Source organism: Stenella coeruleoalba (assembly GCF_951394435.1).
Source record: "Stenella coeruleoalba genome assembly, chromosome: 7".
NCBI classification, from domain to species: Eukaryota; Metazoa; Chordata; class Mammalia; order Artiodactyla; family Delphinidae; genus Stenella; species Stenella coeruleoalba.
Genome location: NC_137153.1, coordinates 101,145,870 through 101,169,018, shown reverse-complemented (window position 1 = coordinate 101,169,018; position 23,149 = coordinate 101,145,870). Strand labels below are relative to the sequence as shown.

Genomic DNA, 23,149 nt, shown 5'->3' with positions numbered 1-23,149 from the left:
CAGTTTTTTCACTTTTATTAATTTGTTGGTACACTGTTTTAACATATATAGGCATTTTCTGTCATGTGTCCTGAAAAACCTTATGTTCTTCAAAACTGCACACTAAAAATAACAGGGCATACAGGAAAATTAGCTTCTGTAGTCACAGCTATGCTACTTGCAACAGAGCACTAATAAAAATAATAACTATTCTAACTTGTTTTAAAAAAAGACCACCAGCATACTTGAAAAGACATGTTAAATTCCTAACAAATAAATACATATTAGGGTAAATATAGAAATTTGAAAAAAATGAAGATATCTTAATGGGCAGGCTAAAGGAGGAGTTGAGGCTACTGAATTATGGAGACAAGGGCAAAATGCAAAAAGATCATGGAGAACCATGCAGGAACTAGCTTCCAGGACAGAGCTCATGGCCAACTAGAGCAAGAGGAAGAACATATAACAACATTCTCTATTCCTCTGTGGCTTGCTGCATTCAGATGAATGCAGTTGAATACAGGACATTGCACATATATTTAGTTCATGTACACCTCATAATAACTATGTGAGATGGGTATTACAATTCCAAGATTACATGTAAGAAACTAAGACTCAGATTAAGTCAATTGCCCACAGACATGTAGCTAGTCAATAGTTGGAGTGAGGATTCAAACCCTCAAACCCTAGTCTGTATGACTTCACACCCTATACTCTGGTTTGGTTTATATAACATCTTTATTGAGATAAAATTCATATCCATATAACTCCCATTTAAAATGTCCAACTCTGGGACTTCCCTAGTGGTCCAATGGTTAACACTTTGCCCTCCAATGCAGGGGGTGCAGGTTCGATCTCTGGTTGGGCAGCTAAGATCCCACATGCCTTGCAGCCAAAAAACAAAACATAAAAGAGAAGCAATATTGTAACAAATTCAATAAAGACTTAAAAAATGATCCACATCAAAAAAATCTTTAAAATTTTTTTTAAAAATTAAAAAAATAAAGTGTCCAGCTCAGCAGTTTTTAGTATATTCACAGGGTTGTACAACCATCACTACAATCCTAGAGCATTTTCATCAACACAAAAGAAATTCAGTACCTATTAGCACTTACTCCCTATTCTTTCCCCCTTACCCTGGACAAACAACCACTAGTCTTCTTTCTACCTCTCCAGATTTGCATATTCTGTACATTTCTTTTAAATGGAATCTAACTAAAATCATACACCAATCCCAGTGGGGGCTGGGGGGGCGGTGGTGGTGATTTCCCCACACCATGAAGCAATGCTCTAACACCAGCTGGGTGTCTTACAGTTCAACTCAATTCTAACACTATCAACCTGGAGATAGCATCAGATACCACAGGTTAAGGGTTTAGTTCTATAAGACTGCCCCCGCACCCCACACTTTAGATGCCGTTTGCAAGGTTATCACCTGTGCTTCTGACTGACCATCTATAGACTGGAGGTTCCAACAACTCCCTCTTTGGGTTCAATCAACTTGCTAGATAGACTCAGAATTACAGAAACATTTTACTTACTGGATTACCAGTTTACTACAAAAGGGAACAGTCAGATAAAAGAGATACATAGGTCAAGGCATGGGGAAAGGGCATGGAGCTTCCATACTCTCTCCCATCACCCCACTTTCCCAGCACCTCCATGTGTTCACCAACCTGGAAGCTCTCTTAACCCTGTCCTTTTGGGTCTTTAGGCAGGCTTCATTACATAGGCATGATTGATTACATCACTGGTCATTGGCAGTTGATTCAACCTCCAGCCCCTCTCCCCTTCCTGGAGGTCAGAGGGGTAGAACTGAAAGTTCCAATCTTCTACTCACATGATTGTTTCTCGTGGCAACCAGTCCCCATCCTTAGGTGCTTTCCAAAAGTCACCTTATTCACATAACCAAAGATAACTTTATCGCTCTCATCACTTAGGAAATTCCAATGGCTTTAGGAGATCTGTGCCAGAAACAGATATGAAGACCAAATATATATCTCATGTTATAAATCACAGTATCATACATACAATATATGATCTTTTGTGACTGACTTCTTTCACTTAGCATAATGTTTTTAAGTTTCATCTATTTGGTAGTATGTATCAACACTTTTTTTTTTGGCCACGTGGCATGAGGGATCTTAGTTCCCTGACCAGGGATCAAACCCTTGCCCCCTGCAGTGGAAGCGTGGAGTCCTAACTACTGGACTGCCAGGGAATTCCCAGCACTTCATTTTTTATGACCAAATAATATTCCATTTGATGGATATACCACATTTTATTTATCCATTCATCAGTTGATGGATATTTTTTCCCCTTTCTGGCTATTATGAGTAATGCTGCTATAAACATTTGTTGACTAGTTTTTGTGCAGACATATGATTTTATTTCTCTAATGGTGGAATTGCTGGATCATATGGTAACTTTGTGTTTAACTCTTTGAGGAATTGCCAGACTGTTTTCCAAGCAGCTGTATCATTTTACATTCCCACCAGCAGTATATGAAGTTACAATTTATTTACATCTTGTCAATACTTGTTATCATCTGTCTTTTTGATTATAGACATCCTGGTAGGTGGCTCATTGCATGTCATTGTAGTTTTGATTTGCATTTCCCTGATGGCTAATGATGTTGAGCATCTTTTCATGTAGTTATTGGCTTTTAGTATATCTTCCTTGCAGAAATGTCTGTTCAAGTCCTTTGCCATTTTTAAATTGTGTTATGTGCCTTTTTATTATTGAGTTTTAAGAGTTCTTTATGTATTCTAGATACAAGTCCCTTATTAGATATGTGATTTGCAAATATTTTCTCCTGTGGATTATCTTTTCACTTCCTTGGTGGTATCCTTTGAAGCACAAAATTTTTAGATTCTGATGCAGTTCGATTTATCTACTTTTTCTTTTGTTATTTGTGCTTTTGGTGTCATGTCTAAGAAGCCTTTACCTAAATCAAAATCACAAGGATTTACTCCTATATTTTCTTTTAAGAGTTTGCCTGTGATATATATTTTTAAAGACATAAATCAGATCGTGAAATGTCTCAGTTATTGGTGGTTTATCCATTTCATCAGTGGTACTCAGTTCCAGTCACCCTGACCTTTCTGCTTTTCTTAGACTATGCCAACCTTGCTCCCCTATTTTAAGCCTCTGTATGGCTTACTCCCTACCATTATTCAGGAATCTGTAGCTCCTCAGAAGGCCATTTACTAACTACACTCTCTAAAATATACCTTTTGTCAACCCTCTGGCTGTTACTTGATGTTCTAATATCTCTTTTTATTTCACTCATAACAGTTTTTCACCACCTGACATTATGTTATTTACTTATTTATATATTTGTCTATTGTCCCATTAGCAGGTAAACTTCATGAGCGCAAGAACTTTGTTTTGTTCACCATTCCACTCCCAGTGCCTAAAGAGGTGTTAGCACATTGTAGACACTCAATAAATATTTCATTTAAGTTAAGGAATTAGTGAACTGCAGTGGATGAATTTACTCAAAAAGAATGACATGGAAAGAAAGCAAAGACAATATAGACTGGAAGCCTGGGAAACATCAGCACTACAAGTTAGGCAGAGGGAGTGGCACCAATGAACAAAGAATAGATAATATTGGACAAGGAAGAGATCCAGGAAATACTGGTCTTTACAGTTCACTTATATCTAGGGAAAGAGAATTGATGGGGTTTTCTCAAAACTATAGTACCAAGGATTTTTATAAAGTACTGACTCTGTCAGTAATATTTATTTTTTAAAAAAGCAGTTATCTAAGCACTAAATTTAGAAGTCTATAAAGATCCACATAGGAATCAGTGTTCTTATGAGTAATATGGACCTCGGTGAGTTGAAATATTTTTTCTTGTACCTTGTATTTTCTTAAAGAGTAAAGCAGAAACTTTAGAGATTTTTCTATATATGATTTGGGTATGACATGTTCATTATTTTTCTCTAATTGGGGAATTATATTGATTTTGGTTCTTTCAGTCTGTACAGAGAATTATTAAGGCTAAAATATTTTAGGATATCATAAAAAATGTATATCAGAACGTGTAGCTCAATTGCCAATAATATATTTATCTGTTGCAAAAATCAGTGGAAAGATCTCTTGTAAGTCCAAATACCCCAATGATATAGACAATGGCAGATATACCTGGATCAATCAGGAAACAGGCAAGGTACAGGCAGGGTGTCAAGGGAGCCAAAAAAAAAGTTCCCAGGACTAACAACAGCTGGAAGTTGTTACCACCCTAAGCTTGAAGGAGCAGTAACCAAAACAGTAAGAACTGCAGCTATGGGAGAGAGGCTGTCTGATAAAAGATATAACTGTTGGTAGAAGAATGCAGCCACTTCTCCAAACTGTGGCCCAGGAGGGAAAGATTTGGAAAGAATAATATTTCAACCTGTTTGTTTTCCCACCTTTGATCTCCTGCCAGTGCTTCCACTGGTTGAACGCAACCAGAAGACGGAGCAATGGAGCCTAGTTGGTTCACAGAGATCAGTCTCCGAGGTTGTAGAACAGAATGTAAAAGGTTGGATAATGACATGGAAAAGCAGACATTCAATATCCAGCACAAGGGCATTTTGGCAATGCATGGCAAAGTCTAAAAATCTATGTATCTTTAACCTCATCATTTCCATTTTTAGGAACTACATTTTGAGAAAACGATTAGACAAGTGCACAAAGATATTCTTTGCATTGCTGCTCATAATAGCAAACAATTACAACAAGTTTACATTTCCAATACTAGGGAACTGGTTGAATAAATTATTATTTACCAATACAATGGGTTCTTGTTCATCCACTCAAAAATGAAATGAATGTACATTGATTGACATATAAATGTGCTCATGCTTCATTGTTTAGCAGGAGAAGAACAGGTTACAGAATACTATGTACTTGAATCCACTTTTATTTTAAAATATTCCAAAATAATTGAGAAAATACAAAATTTTAAAATTCATCTCTTGAATGGTGGAGCTATGGGTAATTTTTCTCTGGATCTGTTGGAATTTGATAATTTTCTACAGTGAACATATACTACTTGTTAATAAAGATGTTTTAAAATAGGACATACACAAAATCAGTAATTTTCTAATGTCACAGGAAAACAGTTACAGGAATGATGACCGAGCTTAGCTGTGAATTTGAGGAAATTGTTCCAAGTTCAAACCCAGACTCCCAAACTGAAGTAGAAGAAGCCAGCTTATATAACCATAAGGACTACAATGAATTCTTTACACTTGTCAACTGCTTAGAAGAATGTCCATTACTTCAAGCACAGAAGCAAGGTAAAACATTTGTTATTTCCATTGTTATAAAACATTTCTTACTAATATACAAATTTTCATTTCGGTGATTTTTTTCTTTTATCGGATTTTTAAATTTTTTATTTTGCTAAGGGTATTCACCCACAAAATTGTAATTCTGAGTTTCACATTAGTGAATATTTTCTTTCATATTAATCCCCTTTTTGTAAATGTAGTTGTTTTTGGAGTTTAAGTGTGCTGAGCTTGAGAATAGCCTCAGAGGTTTGATTATAGGTTGCTCACAACATATTGCTATAACGATATTAGCATCTATGTACAGATCTGATGACACAGCAGTCTGGTGTAACATTAAAGTAGTAGATTATTAAGTGAGAGTTATATTTTATTTCCCCAAATATGCTAAACATTTTCAATCTTACCTAATTTATATGAAACCATAATTCAAAGTGGAGATAGAAAAGTTGCAGAATTAGGTCAAGAAATTCACTCTGTTTTTACAAATTTACAGTAAGTAATAATTAAAGATACATTTTATCCAAACTATATGCCAAATCTCTCATCTTACTAAAGGGTGATAAATTTTTCCAACTGTGTAAAAACTTGCTGAGAACTACCTTTCTTGTATGTATAACAACCTATTCCCTTTTTATATTGAAAAACTTATGTCTCCATTATATAATTGCTACTATCATTTAAGATATGCTTTAGCTTGAACATGAAAAATAATTTGGTTCTTTTAGTATTGTTTTTATGTAGATACATAAATGGTGTATAAAATTTTTAGTGTTGGCAAATATGTGTGTGATACAGAGAGAGTTAAATCCCTCTTATAGTTTGAGAAGATAGAGATTGCATTAAAGACTAAACTTGAGAGCATGCTATAATAGGAAGAGCCTGAATTTGGAGTCAGAAGATTTGATCATAGTCTAAATCTGCTCTTAAAAAGTGGTACAATTTTGACAGTTATTAAAAAGTTTATGGTTTTCAATTTTCTTCTATAATTTCTTTCTTTTAGTTCATTCTTTTAATTTCTTATAAACAATTTTGTGGGGATCAAATTATATATACATACATGTAAAGATATGATTTGTAAAAAATAACAGGCTACCCAACCACAGCTGTTATTATATTAATGTGTCAAGCTAGAAGCATCTATTGGCAAATTTCATAATATCTGTCATCAGCTAGAACCAGAAGCTTCTTTAACTATTATACACTGAATGAAAATATGCTTGAGTTTCCCAAATACATATGAATTGTCCATATCCTATATCTCCTTAAGGGTCCTGTGTCATTTGACGTCACTTAATAAATTTAAATTTACAATTCCATTTATTTTCCTTGCAGTTATATTGATTGCTACCAGATTTATAGATACTTTGGTCTCACTGTCTAAATTTAAAGGAATGTATTATACTTTGAGATTCAATTGATACTGTAAATTTGCTCTGTCTTATAAGAAATATAGTTATTACTAAATTATAAGTTAATTCCAAACATATTTCTTTAAGACATAAAAACAGTGGGTATTTTTTTTATTATTTGTTGGTTTGTTCATATGTACTAATTTTTCTATAATATTCACATATTATTTGTCAATAAATGTAACCATTTTTATGAATATCCCTTTAGACATCCCAGGAATATATAAATAAATACAAATTTTTAATTTTTAAAAATAATACATGTACATAGTTTAGAGAGTCAAATAGTTATTCAATGTTTATAATAAAAAGCAGCAGCCCCCTAGCTTCATCAACCACCCACATGTATTTTAGCTTTATAGAGGTATAACTGACAAATAAAATTGTAATGTATTTAAAGTGTACAATGTAATGATTTGATATATGTATACATTATGAGAGGATTCCCACCATCAAGTTAATTAACACATCCATCACCTCACATATTTACCTTATTTTTTCTTCTCTTTTTTTTTGGTGGGAACACTTCAGTTCTACTCTCTTAGCAAATTTAAACGCTACAGTATTATCACCTATAATCACCATGTTATACATTAGATCCTCAGACCTTATTTACTTATAGCTGCAAGTGTGTACCCTTTACCAACCTCTCTGTATTTCCCCCACACCCCAGTTCCAGACCCTGGCAACCACCATTCTACTCTCTGTTTCCATGAGTTTGGCTTTTTATTTTTTAATTAAAAAATTTTTTTAGATTCTGTATATAAGTGATACCATGTGGTAGTTTTGGTTGTTCTCTAACTTATTTCACTTAGCATAATGCCCTCCAGTTTCATTCATGTTGCAAATGGAAGGATTTCCTTTTTCAAGGCTGAACAGTATTCCCTGTGTGTGTGCGTGCGTGTGTGTGTGTGTGTGTGTGTGTGTGTGTGTGTGTGTATCACATTTTCTTTACCCATTCATCTCTCAACAGACACTTAGGTTGTTGGCTATTGTGAATAATGCTGCAGTGAACGTGGGAAGACTCTCTTTGAGATAGTGATTTCATTAGACATCTGTTTCTCCCTTTACGACATTTATATCTTTTGTGGTATTACTATGCTGTCTAGGATCTCCAGTACATTGTTCAATAGAAGCAATAATAGTTGCCATCCTTGTCTTGTTTGGATAGTAAAGGAAATACTTTGTTTCACCATTAAAAATGATATAAATATTATTTCAATGTTTACATCATTTTCAACGGCGAAACGTTAGAAAAACTTACATACTTTATTGAGTTGAGGAAGCTTCTTCTATTCCGAGTTTGCTAAGCTTTTGATCATGAATGAGGACTGAATTTTATCAGTCCTCATTCATTTAAAATTTTATTAATGAATTTTATGTTTTCCTACATCTTAAGTATATAGAATGTCCCTTTACTAAAAACTTATAATTCTATAATCTAAACAAAATTGTTTTACTATTGTGATCTTATTGTATATGCCTTATAGTATTTTTAAATGTTAACAGTATTTTGGAAACATTTCACCATATATTTAAGTTTTCTTCCAAATCATGGCTTTTAATGACTGCAGCTTTTAATCTTATTCATGTATTATAGATTTCCCAATTAATGTTGTTTTTAATTTAAAGTACGTTCCTAAATGTATTGTTGACCTGAAATAAATAGATTGCCAGATATTTCTCCTGCAAAGATGGGTTTATTTGGGATCAGCAGAGAATTACAATTCCAGGTCTGCAACCATGGTGAGCCACATGTAAGTCCTTGCCCAGCAACAGGGGAACTCTTTTATAGATGGGAAAAGGAAGTTGGGAGGGCTATAGTAAACAAAGAGTCTATGGCTTTTCACTGGCTGAGTCCTTGCCAGGAAAAAAGAGGCGTCTTCCTTCTGTTGGGCTCTGCTATCATAGCAGAGCATGAGAGCTTCCCCTGATCATCTCCCAATTCTATTTAATGAGGTTTCTGTTTCTTAATTTTTTGCATTATGTTTCCACTTCCAATTATTTCCTTAGAGTGAATTTCTGGAAATGAAATTATTGATGTAAGCATTTTTTGGCTATACGTCCACTAGCATGGTATGAGAATACCCTATTCATGCCAGCCTTATCATCATTACTATTGATGTTGTAATACATTTATCCAATGTGATGGGCAAAAAATTATATTTTTACTTGCATTTTTAAAATTACTGGTGTTTAGTGTTCATTTGCATATTTTTATGTTGTGAGATGATTCTCTTCTTTGTCTCTTTTTCTATTCTTATATTTTATCTTTATGTATCAAAGATATCAATAACCCCAAATATATTTAATTTGAACCTAACCAGTCCTGTCAGTGTTTCCTTTATGATTTCTTTCATTGTTTTTAATACTGAGAAAATTCTTCCTTGGATTAAATAAATATTTATTCATATTTTGTTTGAGGTTTTCTTCAAGATTTTAGCATATGTTTAAAAGTAAAAATAAAAAAATTTTTTCCTAAATGTTTTGGCAGTTTTCCCAATATTGTTTATGGAATACTCTTTCCTTTCCCCACTGATTAGAAATACCACTTACATCATATGCCAAATCCTCATCCACATTACTGTTTGTTTCTGGATTTTCTATTATGTTCTATTGATTTACCTATTACTGTGTCAGTATCATACAGTTTTAACTATTTAATACACTAGTGTAACATGTATTAATAGTCTCCTCATTTTTTTCCTACTCTCACGTCTATATTCTTCCAGACTTACTTTGTAATCAGTTTTCCAAGTTCCAAGACAGACCACTTGAGATATCGAAATGTTATTGGTACCTTTTAGAATTTTTACCATAGTTAGTCTTTTTAGCCAGGAAAACGGTTTATCTTGCCTTTTCTTCAAGTTTATTGATTGATTGATTGATTGATAATGCTCCTCACTAACATTTTATGGTTTCCTCCATATACTTTCTGCACATTTTTGTTATGTTTATTCCTCAATATTTGCATATTTGTGGCCGTCATGAACGAGTTTTTCCGTTAATTTTTGACTAGGTTTATATATATATATTTGAAAACCATTGATTTTATAATTTTTTATCAGACACTTTAGTGAACTCAGTTGTTTCATTTCGTTATCTTGGGTTTTCTAAGTAGACAAAAGTATCTTCTGCAAAGAATAACCCTATCTTCTTTCCTGTCAGTAGACCTCTTTCCTTCTGCTTTTTTTCATAGTTAACTAGCCAAAATTTTGTTTCCTCATGACAATTTAACACTCCTCTACAATAGAGGAAAACAGTCTCCTCATATCTGTGTTGGTACATATACTAGTGGTAATAAGGTAAGAAATCCAGGGTATGCTGGATTTCGTAGAATATAAGGAAGTAACACCCCTAGTAAAACCTTTGATAGTTATAAAGAACATTAGTTGTGGTGTGATGCTGCCCTCAAGTGGCTCCAACAGGAAAAGGTGGTTACAATGTTCATTGCAGCACTATTTACAATAGCCAGGACATGGAAGCAAGCTAAGTGTCCATCGACAGATGAATGGATAAAGATGTGGCACATATATACAGTGGAATATTACTCAGCCATAAAGAGAAATTGAGTCATTTGTAGTGAGGTGGATGGACCTAGAGTCTGTCATACAGAGTGAAATAAGTCAGAAAGAGAAAAACAAATACCATATGCTAACACATACATATGGAATCTAAAAAGAAAAAAAATGGTTCTGAAGAACCTAGGAGCAGGGCAAGAATAAAGATGCAGACGTAGAGGACGGACTTGAGGACACGGGGAGGGGGAAGGGTAAGCTGGGACAAAGTGAGAGAGTGGCATGTACATATATACACTACCAAATGTAAAATAGATAGCTAGTGGGAAGCAGCCACATAGCACAGGGAGATCAGCTCGGTGCTTTGTGTCTACCTAGAGGAGTAGGAAAGGGAGGGTGGGAGGGAGACACAAGAGGGAGGGGATATGGGGATATATGTATACGTATAGCTGATTCACTTTGTGATACAGCAGAAACTAACACACAGTTGTAAAGCAATTATACTCCAATAAAGATGTTAAAAAAAAAAAAAAGGTGGTTAGAAAACAAGACCTCATAACTGATATGAGGCATCCTCATGGACTCCCAGAAATACCAGGATGAGCCTGTAGGAAGGAAAGACGGCTAGAGGGGCTGTGTTTGAAAGTGGAAGGTGGAGATGGGGATATAAATGAATGCTGTTTGGGTTTTTACTGTTAACATGACTTCATTAGTACTTACGGAATGGATTTACGAACAAACCGTCTTTAAATCGTCTCAGCTAAACCCTGCTTAGACATGGACCTGATTTTGGCTAGCTTTCTGCTGTGTATCATGCGTGGGAAGCTCTTGGCCACAGGATTGTCAAGAACTTAACAGGTTCCAATAAACAGATGAACAATCTCTTAGGAGGCTAGCTTACACAAGTTCTCTTTTGGTATTTTAAGTTAGCACTAGGCAAAGAGATGGTCCCTGCCTCTCTACTCTACACCACATATTTATTAAGCACATGTATACCAGTGATGTAACTGGTCATGGGAGACATCACTTCATGCTATCCTTCTCTCATACCATTCTAAAATTACTTAACTGAAAGGCCACTGCCCAAAACAAGAGACCATTGCTTCCCCTTCAAGGTGGCTTTCGCTTTGGGGAGCTTGGTTTTCTGAGTAGTTCCTCATCTGAGTTTATATTTTCCTCTTTCTTTTTCCACTCAGAGATTATTGAGGAATGGGAGTAGGTTTTATGTTCTCTCCTGGGCCTAGAAACTGCTAAAGCACTGACACTGTTAGCTAAGATTCTAAAGTGGCCCAAACATGATAGGGTGGGGATAGAGAGGAGAAAGCTTTTCCAACAATTAACTGTTAGCAGTTGTGTTTCCTAATATGCAAGCTGTGTCACACTTCTCTAGTAGATACTTCACTACACAGCTTCCATTGTAATTAATTTTATAACAAACATGCTTGAACAACCTTAGCGTGCTAGAATCAGAGTTGGCCTCATTTATAGGCTTTTTAGACCATCTCCATTCCCTACATGTCAGTCTCTGGGGATGAATTGGAGACCTTAAGAGATAAAATCTTACAGAGAAGAAAACACTAGGGTCAGCAGAAGTCAAATGCTTTTATTTCTTTACAATCTTGCTGAGGCTAACCCTGGCTATTTTGAGGCATAAGACCACAAGATGTTTTCCTCCATTGATTACATTAATTTTGTTGGAAAAAAATATGAGCCTTTACAACTCTTTCAGGACATTTGGTTACTACTCAGTGTACTAAATAATGTTACATTTTATTGAGCTTCTGCCTGTGTACCAGTACTATGCTACATGATTTATTTGCACGGTACAGTGAGGAACTAGAGAATTTAAAATGTGTTTGACTATTATGTATAAAATAAGCTATAACAATATATTATACAACACAGGGAATATAGCCAATATTTTATAATAACTATAGAGTATAACCTTTAAAAATTATGAACCACTATATTGTACACCTGTAACTTATATAATATTGTACATCATCTATACTTTAAATAAATAAATAAATAAATTTTTAAAATGCGTTTGAAAACCCCGACTGTATCAATGGCTGACTACAGTAACTATCTAGATCCTTTTGTATAACTTTTAGATTTCTTCTTCTTCCTTTATATTTCTTATTTATTTTCAGATTTGTATATTGATGATGAAGAAATAATTTTTGTAAATAATTTGATGACCTATAGAAGTCAGCTACCAACTTCGCATACTCTGTTGAGTAGGCTAAAACTATTTTTGGTAAAGGATCCCCTGTTGGATTTCAAAGAACAGATGTTCACAGAAGCTGATTTTTTCAGGTACTTAGTTGCCCAGTGTTGTGAATATTTTTAAGAGAAGAAAATATTCTTTGTATGCTCACAAGTCTAGATGTTATCAATCATAGTATTTTATCATTGTTTACCTCAACTCTAATTTTAATCACTATGTATTTTGATTAACTACATTTGGTATGTACCTTGCTTTTAGTAAACACTAATTTAATGTTTTATTTTTTTGTTAAGGGAGTGTTTCTCTTTTCAAGGAGATATGAAAGGTTTTGTGGAAGATTTTTACATGGATAAAGAGAACTTTTGTCAGGAGAAGCTAGAAGATACAGTAGGTTTAAATGAAGCTGTAATATTTGCTTTCAGTAATTTTTAAATAAAAGTTAGTAAATCACACTTTTACAAGATGTAGTAATATACATTGGCCATTTACTATTGTCAAGTTAAAAAGACTTGATAACGGATTGAGCGTGTATCAATTAAAGAGTCAAATTTACTTCAGAGACAGTGGTCTAAACCTTGGCTACACATTGGAAGTACTTGATAAATTTTAATAAAAGTCTGAAGCCTGGATCCTACTCAGATATATTCTGATTTAATTGGTCTGGTGTACAGCCCAGATATAGGGAATTGTTTTGTAATTTTAATCAATATACCTGGTATGGGACATTAAGTGGTCATATATATATTGGTCTTAAGGCATTTAAAGGTTTTTTTTTTCTTTTTACTAAAAACTTTAACACACATGGTAAAAAAATTAATTCACCTATTAGCCCCTTTTCTCCAGTCTCCCTCTTCCTCCCCTGTTAATTCTGAGAGTTATGCACATACAGTCTCACTTGTTGAAGAATCCAGTTCTGTAGGAATGAAAGAGAAATAAATTCTGTGGAATGCAGTAAAGATTCATTCCATTTCATCTGCTCTTTTTACTTCTCCATTCACCAGCTCTCATTTGCTGCAGTGATTGTTTTTAATTTAGAATTTTGAAAATTTGTTATTAACATGAAAGAAGATACTTCTGCATCTAGGGATATTGTATGTCACTAATGTAATCGGTGGCCATGAAGGATATTACTCAGAGAGAACATTGCTTGTAATATATTTTTTTGGCTGCTACACTTACTTTTTAAATAAAATGTTTGCAGAGCATTAAAGTTTTTGAGTGTGGGTTTGGTTTAAAATTTGGTACACCAATTAAGCAAATGTATCTATTTATGAACTCAGAAATATTTATTTGGAAAACCTCACTAAAAACTAGTTTTACCTATATGTTATTTCAGGCATCAGTTTTTCCTGAGTGTGAATTCTTAATATCTGCAAGCCTCAAACAAGAAGTTGATACTCCATCACTCTCAGAACTGAAGGAGTCATTAAACTTAATGCCAGAAATGATAAATTATGTAGATGAAAATGAAAAGCTTTTCAGAAGGGGTGAGAGTTAAATTTAAAATCTAATACTTGTTAGAACTACTTAATAATGTTTGTTATAAAAATTCTTGTTCATTAAACTTTTTTCTGAACCTTCAGATTTTTTAAGTGTCCCGTAAATTTGCACAACGAAATCTCAAAATTATTATTGATAAGACACTTTTCTCATTGTCTCCTCTTTATACACTTGCAAGCTTAAAATGTCTCTGAAATTAATTTAACATTTCAAGATAATTATAAAAATAGAGCTAAAACACGTATGACTGTATTAATTTTTTTGAGTTATTTTCTTATACATAGTGACAAAGCACTAACAACTTCTATGCTGACTTTAGAAGCTCAGAGTAAGGTTATGATTCATGGAATCAGATGACTGGGAGAGTCATAACCTAGAATTTAGATGGTTTCTTCCCGGTTAAACTAGTAAATATTGTCGAAGTCTTTTAATATAATTTGAGCCCAAATGTTTAACTGTCCTCTCATACATTCCAGTTGAAATAATCGAAGATAAATAATATTAGGGAGGAGTGAAGGGGGATTTGTGATATCCATTGAGAATAGGGATGCTTGCCGTCAACAGACTTGAAGGAATTCTTGCAGACAAGAGTAAATCAGGGGATTACTGATGAGCCTACAAGTCAAGCAAGGTAATGAAAAGCCAACCTAAGTAAATAGATCAAATTTATACCAGAACTTGAAAGTCTAGCAGAGCTCAAAACTGCAGGTGGCCCATGGGCTTGTTAGAAGGACACAAATCTATGCATGGTAATGGAAAAGGACAGGTGAATGTACTGAATGACTGTGGTGCTACACTCCCTGCCTTCACTTGGCCCTGATGGTGTACTAAATGACTCCTCAGAATCATTGCCACTGAAGAATGAACAAGACTACAGAAAAACTAATATCATAGTACTTTTGCTGGTAGTAGGCTTTTTCCTTTTTTTTTTTTTTTTCCCCAGATCTTACTATCAAGCATGGAATTTACATTGAGGATATAAAATGCAGCTCCACAGAAATTTTGGCCATTCAAAGTCAATGTGAATCAGAGTACAAGGAACCAGGTAGAAATTTTGAATAAATCATGGAGCTTATCAGGGGATACCTATATATGATGTAAAAGTACAATACATATATTGTATATATGTGTGTATATATATATATATATATACATATATTTACACATATAAAGTCTACTATGAGACAGTTTTCATGTTTAAAATTTGATTATTGCAAAAAGCCAAGTTGTTCTTTTATCTACCCCTTTACATTTGTTACTATCATTAACATCCTAGCATCAAAAGAGGAGATTTACAAAGATTGAGGAAGAGGAATGGAGGAAATAGCATTAATATTACAAATAGAAATCTTGTAATTTTATAGCTCAGTTAAAAAGAACTTTATATTTTACCTCAGTATTAGCAGTCTTGCTGACCCTTGTTATACTTTCGTAAATTTAACTTTTTAATCCCCAAAGCAATCCCATCATTATTGTTACTATCACTATCCTACCAAATTTGGAATCTCAGAATCATCTCTTGTTCCAGTGTAATGCCAGATTGTATTGCTCCCTAACTATGTTGATGATGCTGTTATTTAGTTACATTTATATCTGATCATGTTAATCATCTATTTGGAAGTATACTGCTTTATTTATGAAAGTGACAGAAACACACTGACTACTTATGATAAATGAGGATTAGTTTTTCAAGCCCACCCCATAAAAGATATAACTCTGTGCTAGGCCACCTAGACTCCATACTTTGTAAGGTGAAAAATTACTGTCTATTAATACTATTTGTTTAACATCACCAGTATTTAGTATGGAGATAAAAATAGTACTACCTCTTAAGTATTGACAACATAAGTTGTCAGAATTGAAAACATTATTACACATAAAGTCTTAGAATTTATCTTATATAGTAAACAATAAAGTTTAGTTGCCAATGTATTTTTTAAAAATCACTAGTATATAGTTGAGACACCATGTGGTATATGTGTAATCCTTTATATAGATGGAAATTTAAAACTGTTATTTTGTGTTTCAAACAACCCAAATTTCTTTTGATTGAAAATTTCTGTTGTAACACAATGATCAAACATAATAGTTGCTTACAAAAAATTATGAATTATACATAATTTTATTCAATGTTTATGTAACATGATTTTTTAAATTTTTATATATTCTAGTAGAGTTAGAAATGCCACTAACTCATCTACACCTAACAAACCAACATTCTTCAGTGAATTCATTATGTGCAGAACTTCAGAAATTTCCATCTTCTCCTGCTTGTAAAATGTAAGTAAAGATTAAATCTAGAACTCAAATTGCAATTCAGAAGAAGCAATCTTTAATTAAATCTCTCCATGTAAAGTCAATTTCCCAGATAGCTCTGTGAAAAAAAATGTAAGAGATTAAATGGTGTTCATAGTAAGCAACTGAAGGGAATATATGAATATATATGTACATAATTGTTTTTATATGCATAGAATATCTTTAGAAGGGCACACAAAAATCAGGTACTGTTGGTTGAGCCCAGAAGGAAACTGGGTAACCTGGCAATATAGGAGGTAGTAAGTGATCAAGCTAGGCTCTTTTATACTTTTAGTATTTCAAATGTGAATATATTACCATTAAATATAAACAACTTAAAAATTTTAATTTTAAATTTAAAATTTAAACAATCTGCTTAGAACATTGCCAGTGGATGCTTACCAATGACACTGCCTCTATTGTCACTCACTACCATGAAATACAGTGTAGCAGTATGTTGGTTTGTTAGGGCTGCCATAACAAATACCATAGACTGGCTGGCTTAAACAACAGAAACTTATTTCTTCACAGTCTAGAGGCTGGAAGTCCAAGATCAAGGTATCAGCAGGATTGGATTCTTTCTGAGGCCTCTCTCCTTGGCTTGTAGATAGCTGTCTTCTCCCTTTGTCTTTTTTTTTTTTTAAACTTGCTTTTTAATTAATTTATTTATTTATTTTTGGCTGTGTTGGGTCTTCATTTCTGTGCGAGGGCTTTCTCTAGGTTGCAGCAAGCAGGGGCCACTCTTCATTGTGGTGCGCGGGCCTCTCACTATCGCGGCTTCTCTTGTGGAGCACGGGCTCTAGGTGCACAGGCTTCAGTAGTTGTGGCGCACGGGCTTAGTTGCTCCGTGGCATGTGGGATCTGCCCGGACCAGGGCTTGAACCCGTGTCCCCTTCATTGGCAGGCAGATTCTCAACCACTGCGCCACCAGGGAAGCCCCTCCCTTTGTCTTCATGTGGTCTTTCCTCCATGCACATCTATGTCCTAATCCCCTCTTCTTAAAAGGATACCAGTTATTTGGATTAGAGCCCACCCTAATCACCCCGTTTTAACTTAATTACCTCTTTAAAGGCCCTAGCTCCAAATACAGTCATTCTAAGGTACAGAGAGTTAGGGCTTCAACATATGAATTTTGGGGAGGACAAATTCAGCCCATAATGAGTAGTGAAGAGCCCTGAACTAGAGCCAGATTGCCTGGCTGTATCATTAACTAGCTCTGTGATCTTCATTGCCCTGTGCCTCAGTTTCCTTACCTGTAATATTGGGATAATAATTGTACATACCTCATAGGGTTATTTTGGGGTCTTCCAAAAGATTTGTCATACCTCTCTGACCAGGAAGAGCCAAGGGTAACAGAGCAGTGTGTTCAGTGGTTGAACAATAGATTTGGCTTTCAACTTACTTCCCTAGGAGTACCAGAGATCACATCCCCTCTCTAACAGAGGACATCCACTGACCTTCTTTACCTGTGTCAATGTGGTACTGGTGTTGGGGAAACCAGATACATAGAACCAAATACTGAGCCACAAATCTGTTCAGTACAGCCCAGGATGGTCTGTAATCTTCTCAGAATTTATACTGCAGGGTTGGATCATTGTATTCTAGTTTGAGCCAAAATTGCATAGCTTAATAGCCCAGCATCTTTGTCCTCTGAGTCTGAGATAGCTTTGACTGCTATCTTATACCATACAGCATACCTGTAATTTAATGTTTTTTATGTTAGATTAGTCTGCCATCCTGGAATAAAGTCACCTCATTCCCCTACTTCTTATGCTAGTTACACAACTAAGAACATAACCAGTGCAACCCCCTTCTTCCCCACTGTAATCCTGGAACTTAGTATGTCCTAAAATAACACATTTTAAGGAAAATTGCAGGAACATCTCCAAGTCTCTAATAAATTATTCCCAGAGTGGACACTGTGTGCTGGGTTTTGAGTTCTTAGCTGTGATTGGCTGATCTGCCAGAGGAGAATGCTCTTGGATTACTGGAAGCAACGGGAGCATCTCATCACTAGCTGCTCAGGCTTCTATTAATGGTCTCAGGAAGGTGTCACAGCATAAGATGGAGGAGCCTGACTTTGAGGGCCCCAATTATCTTCATCTTCTGGCAAAGAGGTATTTCCTTTGGGGGGTAAATTTGTGCTATACAGAACTCTACCATGAACTAGAACTGCCCATATCAGATATGAACTGTAAAAAAATAGCATGGGATGAGTACAGAAACTATCTATAATTGGTTTAAATATTTTTAATCCCTTTGTTAAGGTGCAAGGCGTTTATTTGCAGGACGTATACTTCTTTTTTTGTGTGCTCTTTTACTCTTTTTTTTACTCCATATACCCTAATCCATCTGTTAAGGCAGATTGGCAGTTAGAAACAAAAACTAGCTGAAATTAGTATAATCTTGAATTTTAATCTGATATTGAACGTATTTGCTTAAACTGCAGTAAACTCTTTAATCACACAAGTCATATACCTACTTATTGTTATAATTCAAATATCTAATGAGAATTTATGAAACTTGTCTTATCTGTGTATTATGATTTGCCAAAGTTAGAACAAAAAGACTTTTTTTTGGTGTTTTAAATAGCAGTGTTATTTTATTTTATTTTATTTTTTAACATCTTCATTGGAGTATAATTGCTTTACAATGATGTGTTAGTTTCTGCTTTATAACAAAGTGAATCAGCTATACATATACATATATCCCCATATCTCTTCCCTCTTGCTTCTCCCTCACTCCCACCCTCCTTATCCCATCCCTCTAGGTGGTCACAAAGTACCGAACTGATCTCCCTGTGCTATGCGGCTGCTTCCCACTAGCTATCGGTTTTACATTTGGTAGTGTATATATGTACATGTGTAGAGAAAAGGGAACCCTCTTGCACTGTTGGTGGGAATATAAATTGATACAGCCACTATGGAGAACATTATGGAGGTTCCTTAAAAAACTAAAAATAGAACTACCATATGACCCAGCAATCCCACTACTGGGCATATACCCTGAGAAAACCATAATTCAAAAAGAGTCATGTCTATTTACAATAGCCAGGACATGGAAGCAACCTAAGTGTCGATCAACAGATGAATGGATAAAGAAGATGTGGCACATATATACAATGGAATATTACTCAGCCATAAAAAAACGAAATTGAGTTATTTGTAGTGAGGTGGATGGACCTAGAGTCTGTCATACAGAGTGAAGTAAGTCAGAAAGAGAAAGACAAATACCATATGCTAACACATATATATGGAATCTAAAAAAAAAAAAATGGTCATGAAGAACCTAGGGGCAAGATGAGAATAAGGACGCAGACCTACTAGAGAAGGGACTTGAGGGTATGGGGAGGGGGAAGGGTAAGCTGCGACAAAGTGAGAGAGTGGCATGGACATATATACACTACCAAACGTAAAATAGATAGCTAGTGGGAAGCAGCCACATAGCACAGGGAGATCAGCTCGGTGCTTTGTGACCACCTACAGGGGTGGGACAGGGAGGGTGGGAGGGAGGGATATGGGGACATATGTATAACTGATTCACTTTGTTATAAAGCAGAAACTAACACACTATTGTAAAGCAATCATACTCCAATAAAGATGTTTTAAAAAAAAAAGAGAGTCATGTACCACAATGTTCGTTGCAGCACTATTTACAATAGCCAGGATATGGAAGCAACATGTGTCCATTGACAGATGAATGGATAAAGAAGATGTGGCATATATATATACAATGGAATATTACTCAGCTATAAAAAGAAACGAACAAAAAGACTTCTAACACTCGTTCAAAGCGTTACACTCGTTCAAAGCGTTACGCTCCTTAAAACCCTACACTCGTTCTCTGTCTAGCTGTGACCGGCTGAGGCAGCATAGGGATGGCATAGGGACAGTAGCCTTGCTTGGCTACTGCAGCACTAGGGTGTCAGTTGGTCCCACCCAGAACACTTCATTTCTGCCCTGCAAGGATATATTTAATAACTGATTGTTGTGTCCCTTTAATACAAGAAAATGGAAACTAAACAGCCAGAGGAAACCTTTCCCAACACCGGAACCAATGGCGAATTTGGTAAACGCCCTGCTGAAGATATGGAAGATGAACAAGCTTTTAAAAGATCTAGAAATACTGATGAGAGAGTTGAATTACGCATTCTGCTTCAGAGCAAGAATGCTGGGGAAGTGATTGGAAAAGGAGGCAAGAATATTAAGGCTCTCCGTACAGACTACAATGCCGGTGTTTCAGTCCCAGACAGCAGTGGCCCCGAGTGCATATTGAGTATCAGTGCTGATATTGAAACAATTGGAGAAATTCTGAAGAAAATCATCCCTACCTTGGAAGAGGGCCTGCAATTGCCATCACCCACTGCAACCAGCCAGCTCCCGCTCAAATCTGATGCTGTGGAATGCTTAAATTACCAACACTATAAAGGAAGTGACTTTGACTGCGAATTGAGACTGTTGATCCATCAGAGTCTGGCTGGAGGAGTTATTGGGGTCAAAGGTGCTAAAATCAAAGAACTTGGAGAGAACACTCAGACAACAATCAAGCTTTTCCAGGAATGTTGTCCTCATTCCACTGACAGAGTCGTTCTTATTGGAGGAAAACCTGATATGGTTGTAGAGTGCATAAAGATCATCCTTGATCTTATATCAGAGTCTCCCATCAAAGGACGTGCTCAGCCTTATGATCCCAATTTTTACAATGAAACCTATGATTATGATGGTTTTACAATGATGTTTGATGACCGCCGTGGATGTCCCATGGGTTTCCCATGTGGGGAAAAGGTGGTTTTGACAGAATACCTCCTGGTCGGTGTGGGCGTCCCATGCCTCCATCCAGAAGAGATTATGATGATAGGAGCCCTCGCCAAGGACCTCCTCCACCTCCTCCTGGACGAGGGGGCCCGGGTGGTGGCAGAGCTCAGAATCTTCTTCTTCCTCCACCACCACCACCTGGAGAAGGAGATCTAATGGCCTATGACAGAAGAGGGAGATCTGGAGACCGTTATGATGGTGTGGTTGGTTTCAGTGCTGATGAAACCTGGGACTCTGCAGTAGATACATGGAGCCCGTCAGAGTGGCAGATGGCTTATGAACCACAAGGTGGCTCTGGATGTGATTACTCCTATGCTGGGGGTCGTGGCTCATATGGTGATCTTGGTGGACCTATTATAACTACACAAGTAACTGTTCCCAAAGATCTGGCTGGATCTATTATTGGCAAAGGTAGTCAGTGGATTAAACAAACCCGTCATGAGTCAGGAGCTTCGATCAAAATTGATGAGCCTTTAGAAGCGTCCGAAGATCGGATCATTACCATTACAGGAACACGGGACCAGATACAGAATGCACAGTATTTGCTGCAGAACAGTGTGAAGAAGTATTCTGGAAAGTTTTTCTAAGATTAGTGAAGAACTGAAGGAGTCCTGCATCTTTTTTTTTATCTGCTTTTGTTTAAAAAGCCAACATTCCTCTGCTTCATAGGTGCTCTGCATTTGAGGTGTAGTGAAATCTTTGCTGTTCACCAGATGTAATGTTTCAGTTCCTTACAAACGGGTGGGGGGTCGGGGTGGGCGTGCAAAAACCCTGAAATTTTGAAACAGCAGCAGAGTGAGTGAATTTTAAATTTTGCTTATTGGTGGTGGTTTAAAAAAAAATCCCCCCATGTAATTATTGCGAACACTTTGCTTTGTCGTCACTGTAACATTTGTGGGGTGGGACAGGGAGGAAAAGTAGCAATAGTCCATATGTCCCTGGCATCTAGTCAGAGCAGTGTGCAGAATGTAATGCTCTTTTGTAAGACACGTTTTATGATTTTTAAAATAAATTTAGTGAACCTAAAAAATAAATAAATAGATTAGCCGAAGTTTCCAGGGCCATTTGAAACAACTTAAAGGAATTGTCTCATCACTGGCGAAACGTGAATAGTTTCCATTGGTTCATGAATACAAAAACTTAAAAGTCCCTATTTAAAAAATAGATTTACACCTCAACTGTGAAACTAAAAACAAAGAGAAAAAGTGTTTTAAAAAAAAACAGAAAGGAAAAATAATATGTAATGTTATTATACTCTTAACTTGCTTTTATGGCCCTAATTACTTTTATTTGAGAACACAACATTTTGGCTGGAGGTATGCCCAGTTAACAAATATTCTGAGTTCCTGCTACATGTAAAACTCTATGCTAGATTTTATGGTGCTAAAAAGAAAAGTCTGTGTGGCATTACGTCTTTATTTCCACACTGATTACTGAATCGTGAATATATTTCTATACATGAACAAAGAAGATATCAAATTCAGACATATCTTCAGAAAGCTCCATTAAGAATGAGAATAGGGACTTCTCTGGCGGTCCAGTGGGTAAGACTCCACGCTTCCACTGCAGGGGGCACAGATTCAATCCCTGGTTGGAGAGCTAAGATAGCTTTATGCTATGCAGTGCAGCCAAAAAAAAAGGAATGAGAATATTTGTCTATATTATTGTCTTCTGCTGAACATGGCTTGCCTAAATATTTTCTCTTCCTTTCACTTTAAAATAATCGCCTACAATATGAGGTGTCTAGTTGTCAAAGAGACCTTGGTAAGGTTGAAGAATTGTCTATATTCTCAAATATTGCCACCACATGCCAGATTTTTTGATTATGTGGGTAAATTGGATGGTTTAGACGTAAGACTTAGTTGTCTGCTACTACTCAGAACTGTCAATTTAACTAGCAGTACCTACAATTAGCATGCTCATGTATGCTCCATATGAACAGAGAAGCAAAATACAATTCTCACTTAGGAGGGAGTGGGAGGTTTGGGGCATAGATTAAAGGGTTCGTGAATTAATGGTCTCTTCCCTACCAAGGCTAATAACTTCACACCTACTAATAAGCAGTATTTACTGATTTACACTGCTTGTCGTACATACTTCCTTCTCTCCTCAGCACCC

The 23,149-nt window shown here is 35.7% G+C and overlaps 2 protein-coding genes across 2 annotated transcripts in view; both read left to right on the top strand.

Moving 5' to 3' along the window:
• SHOC1 (shortage in chiasmata 1) overlaps positions 1-23,149 on the top strand; it is a 91,393-nt gene that overhangs the window by 11,336 nt on the left and 56,908 nt on the right. The window contains exons 5-10 of the mRNA XM_079925835.1: positions 5,087-5,271; positions 12,346-12,511; positions 12,716-12,809; positions 13,759-13,909; positions 14,866-14,967; positions 16,094-16,202. Of these exons, the coding sequence (XP_079781961.1) occupies positions 5,087-5,271; positions 12,346-12,511; positions 12,716-12,809; positions 13,759-13,909; positions 14,866-14,967; positions 16,094-16,202 (807 nt within the window). The remainder of the gene's footprint in view (positions 1-5,086; positions 5,272-12,345; positions 12,512-12,715; positions 12,810-13,758; positions 13,910-14,865; positions 14,968-16,093; positions 16,203-23,149) is intronic.
• Positions 19,747-21,618, top strand: LOC307188556 (heterogeneous nuclear ribonucleoprotein K-like; the record flags this gene model as incomplete). The annotated part of the gene is given in 2 exon segments (XM_079925829.1): positions 19,747-20,975; positions 20,978-21,618. Coding segments are annotated over 2 exon segments (1,389 nt in total). The 5' UTR covers positions 19,747-20,227.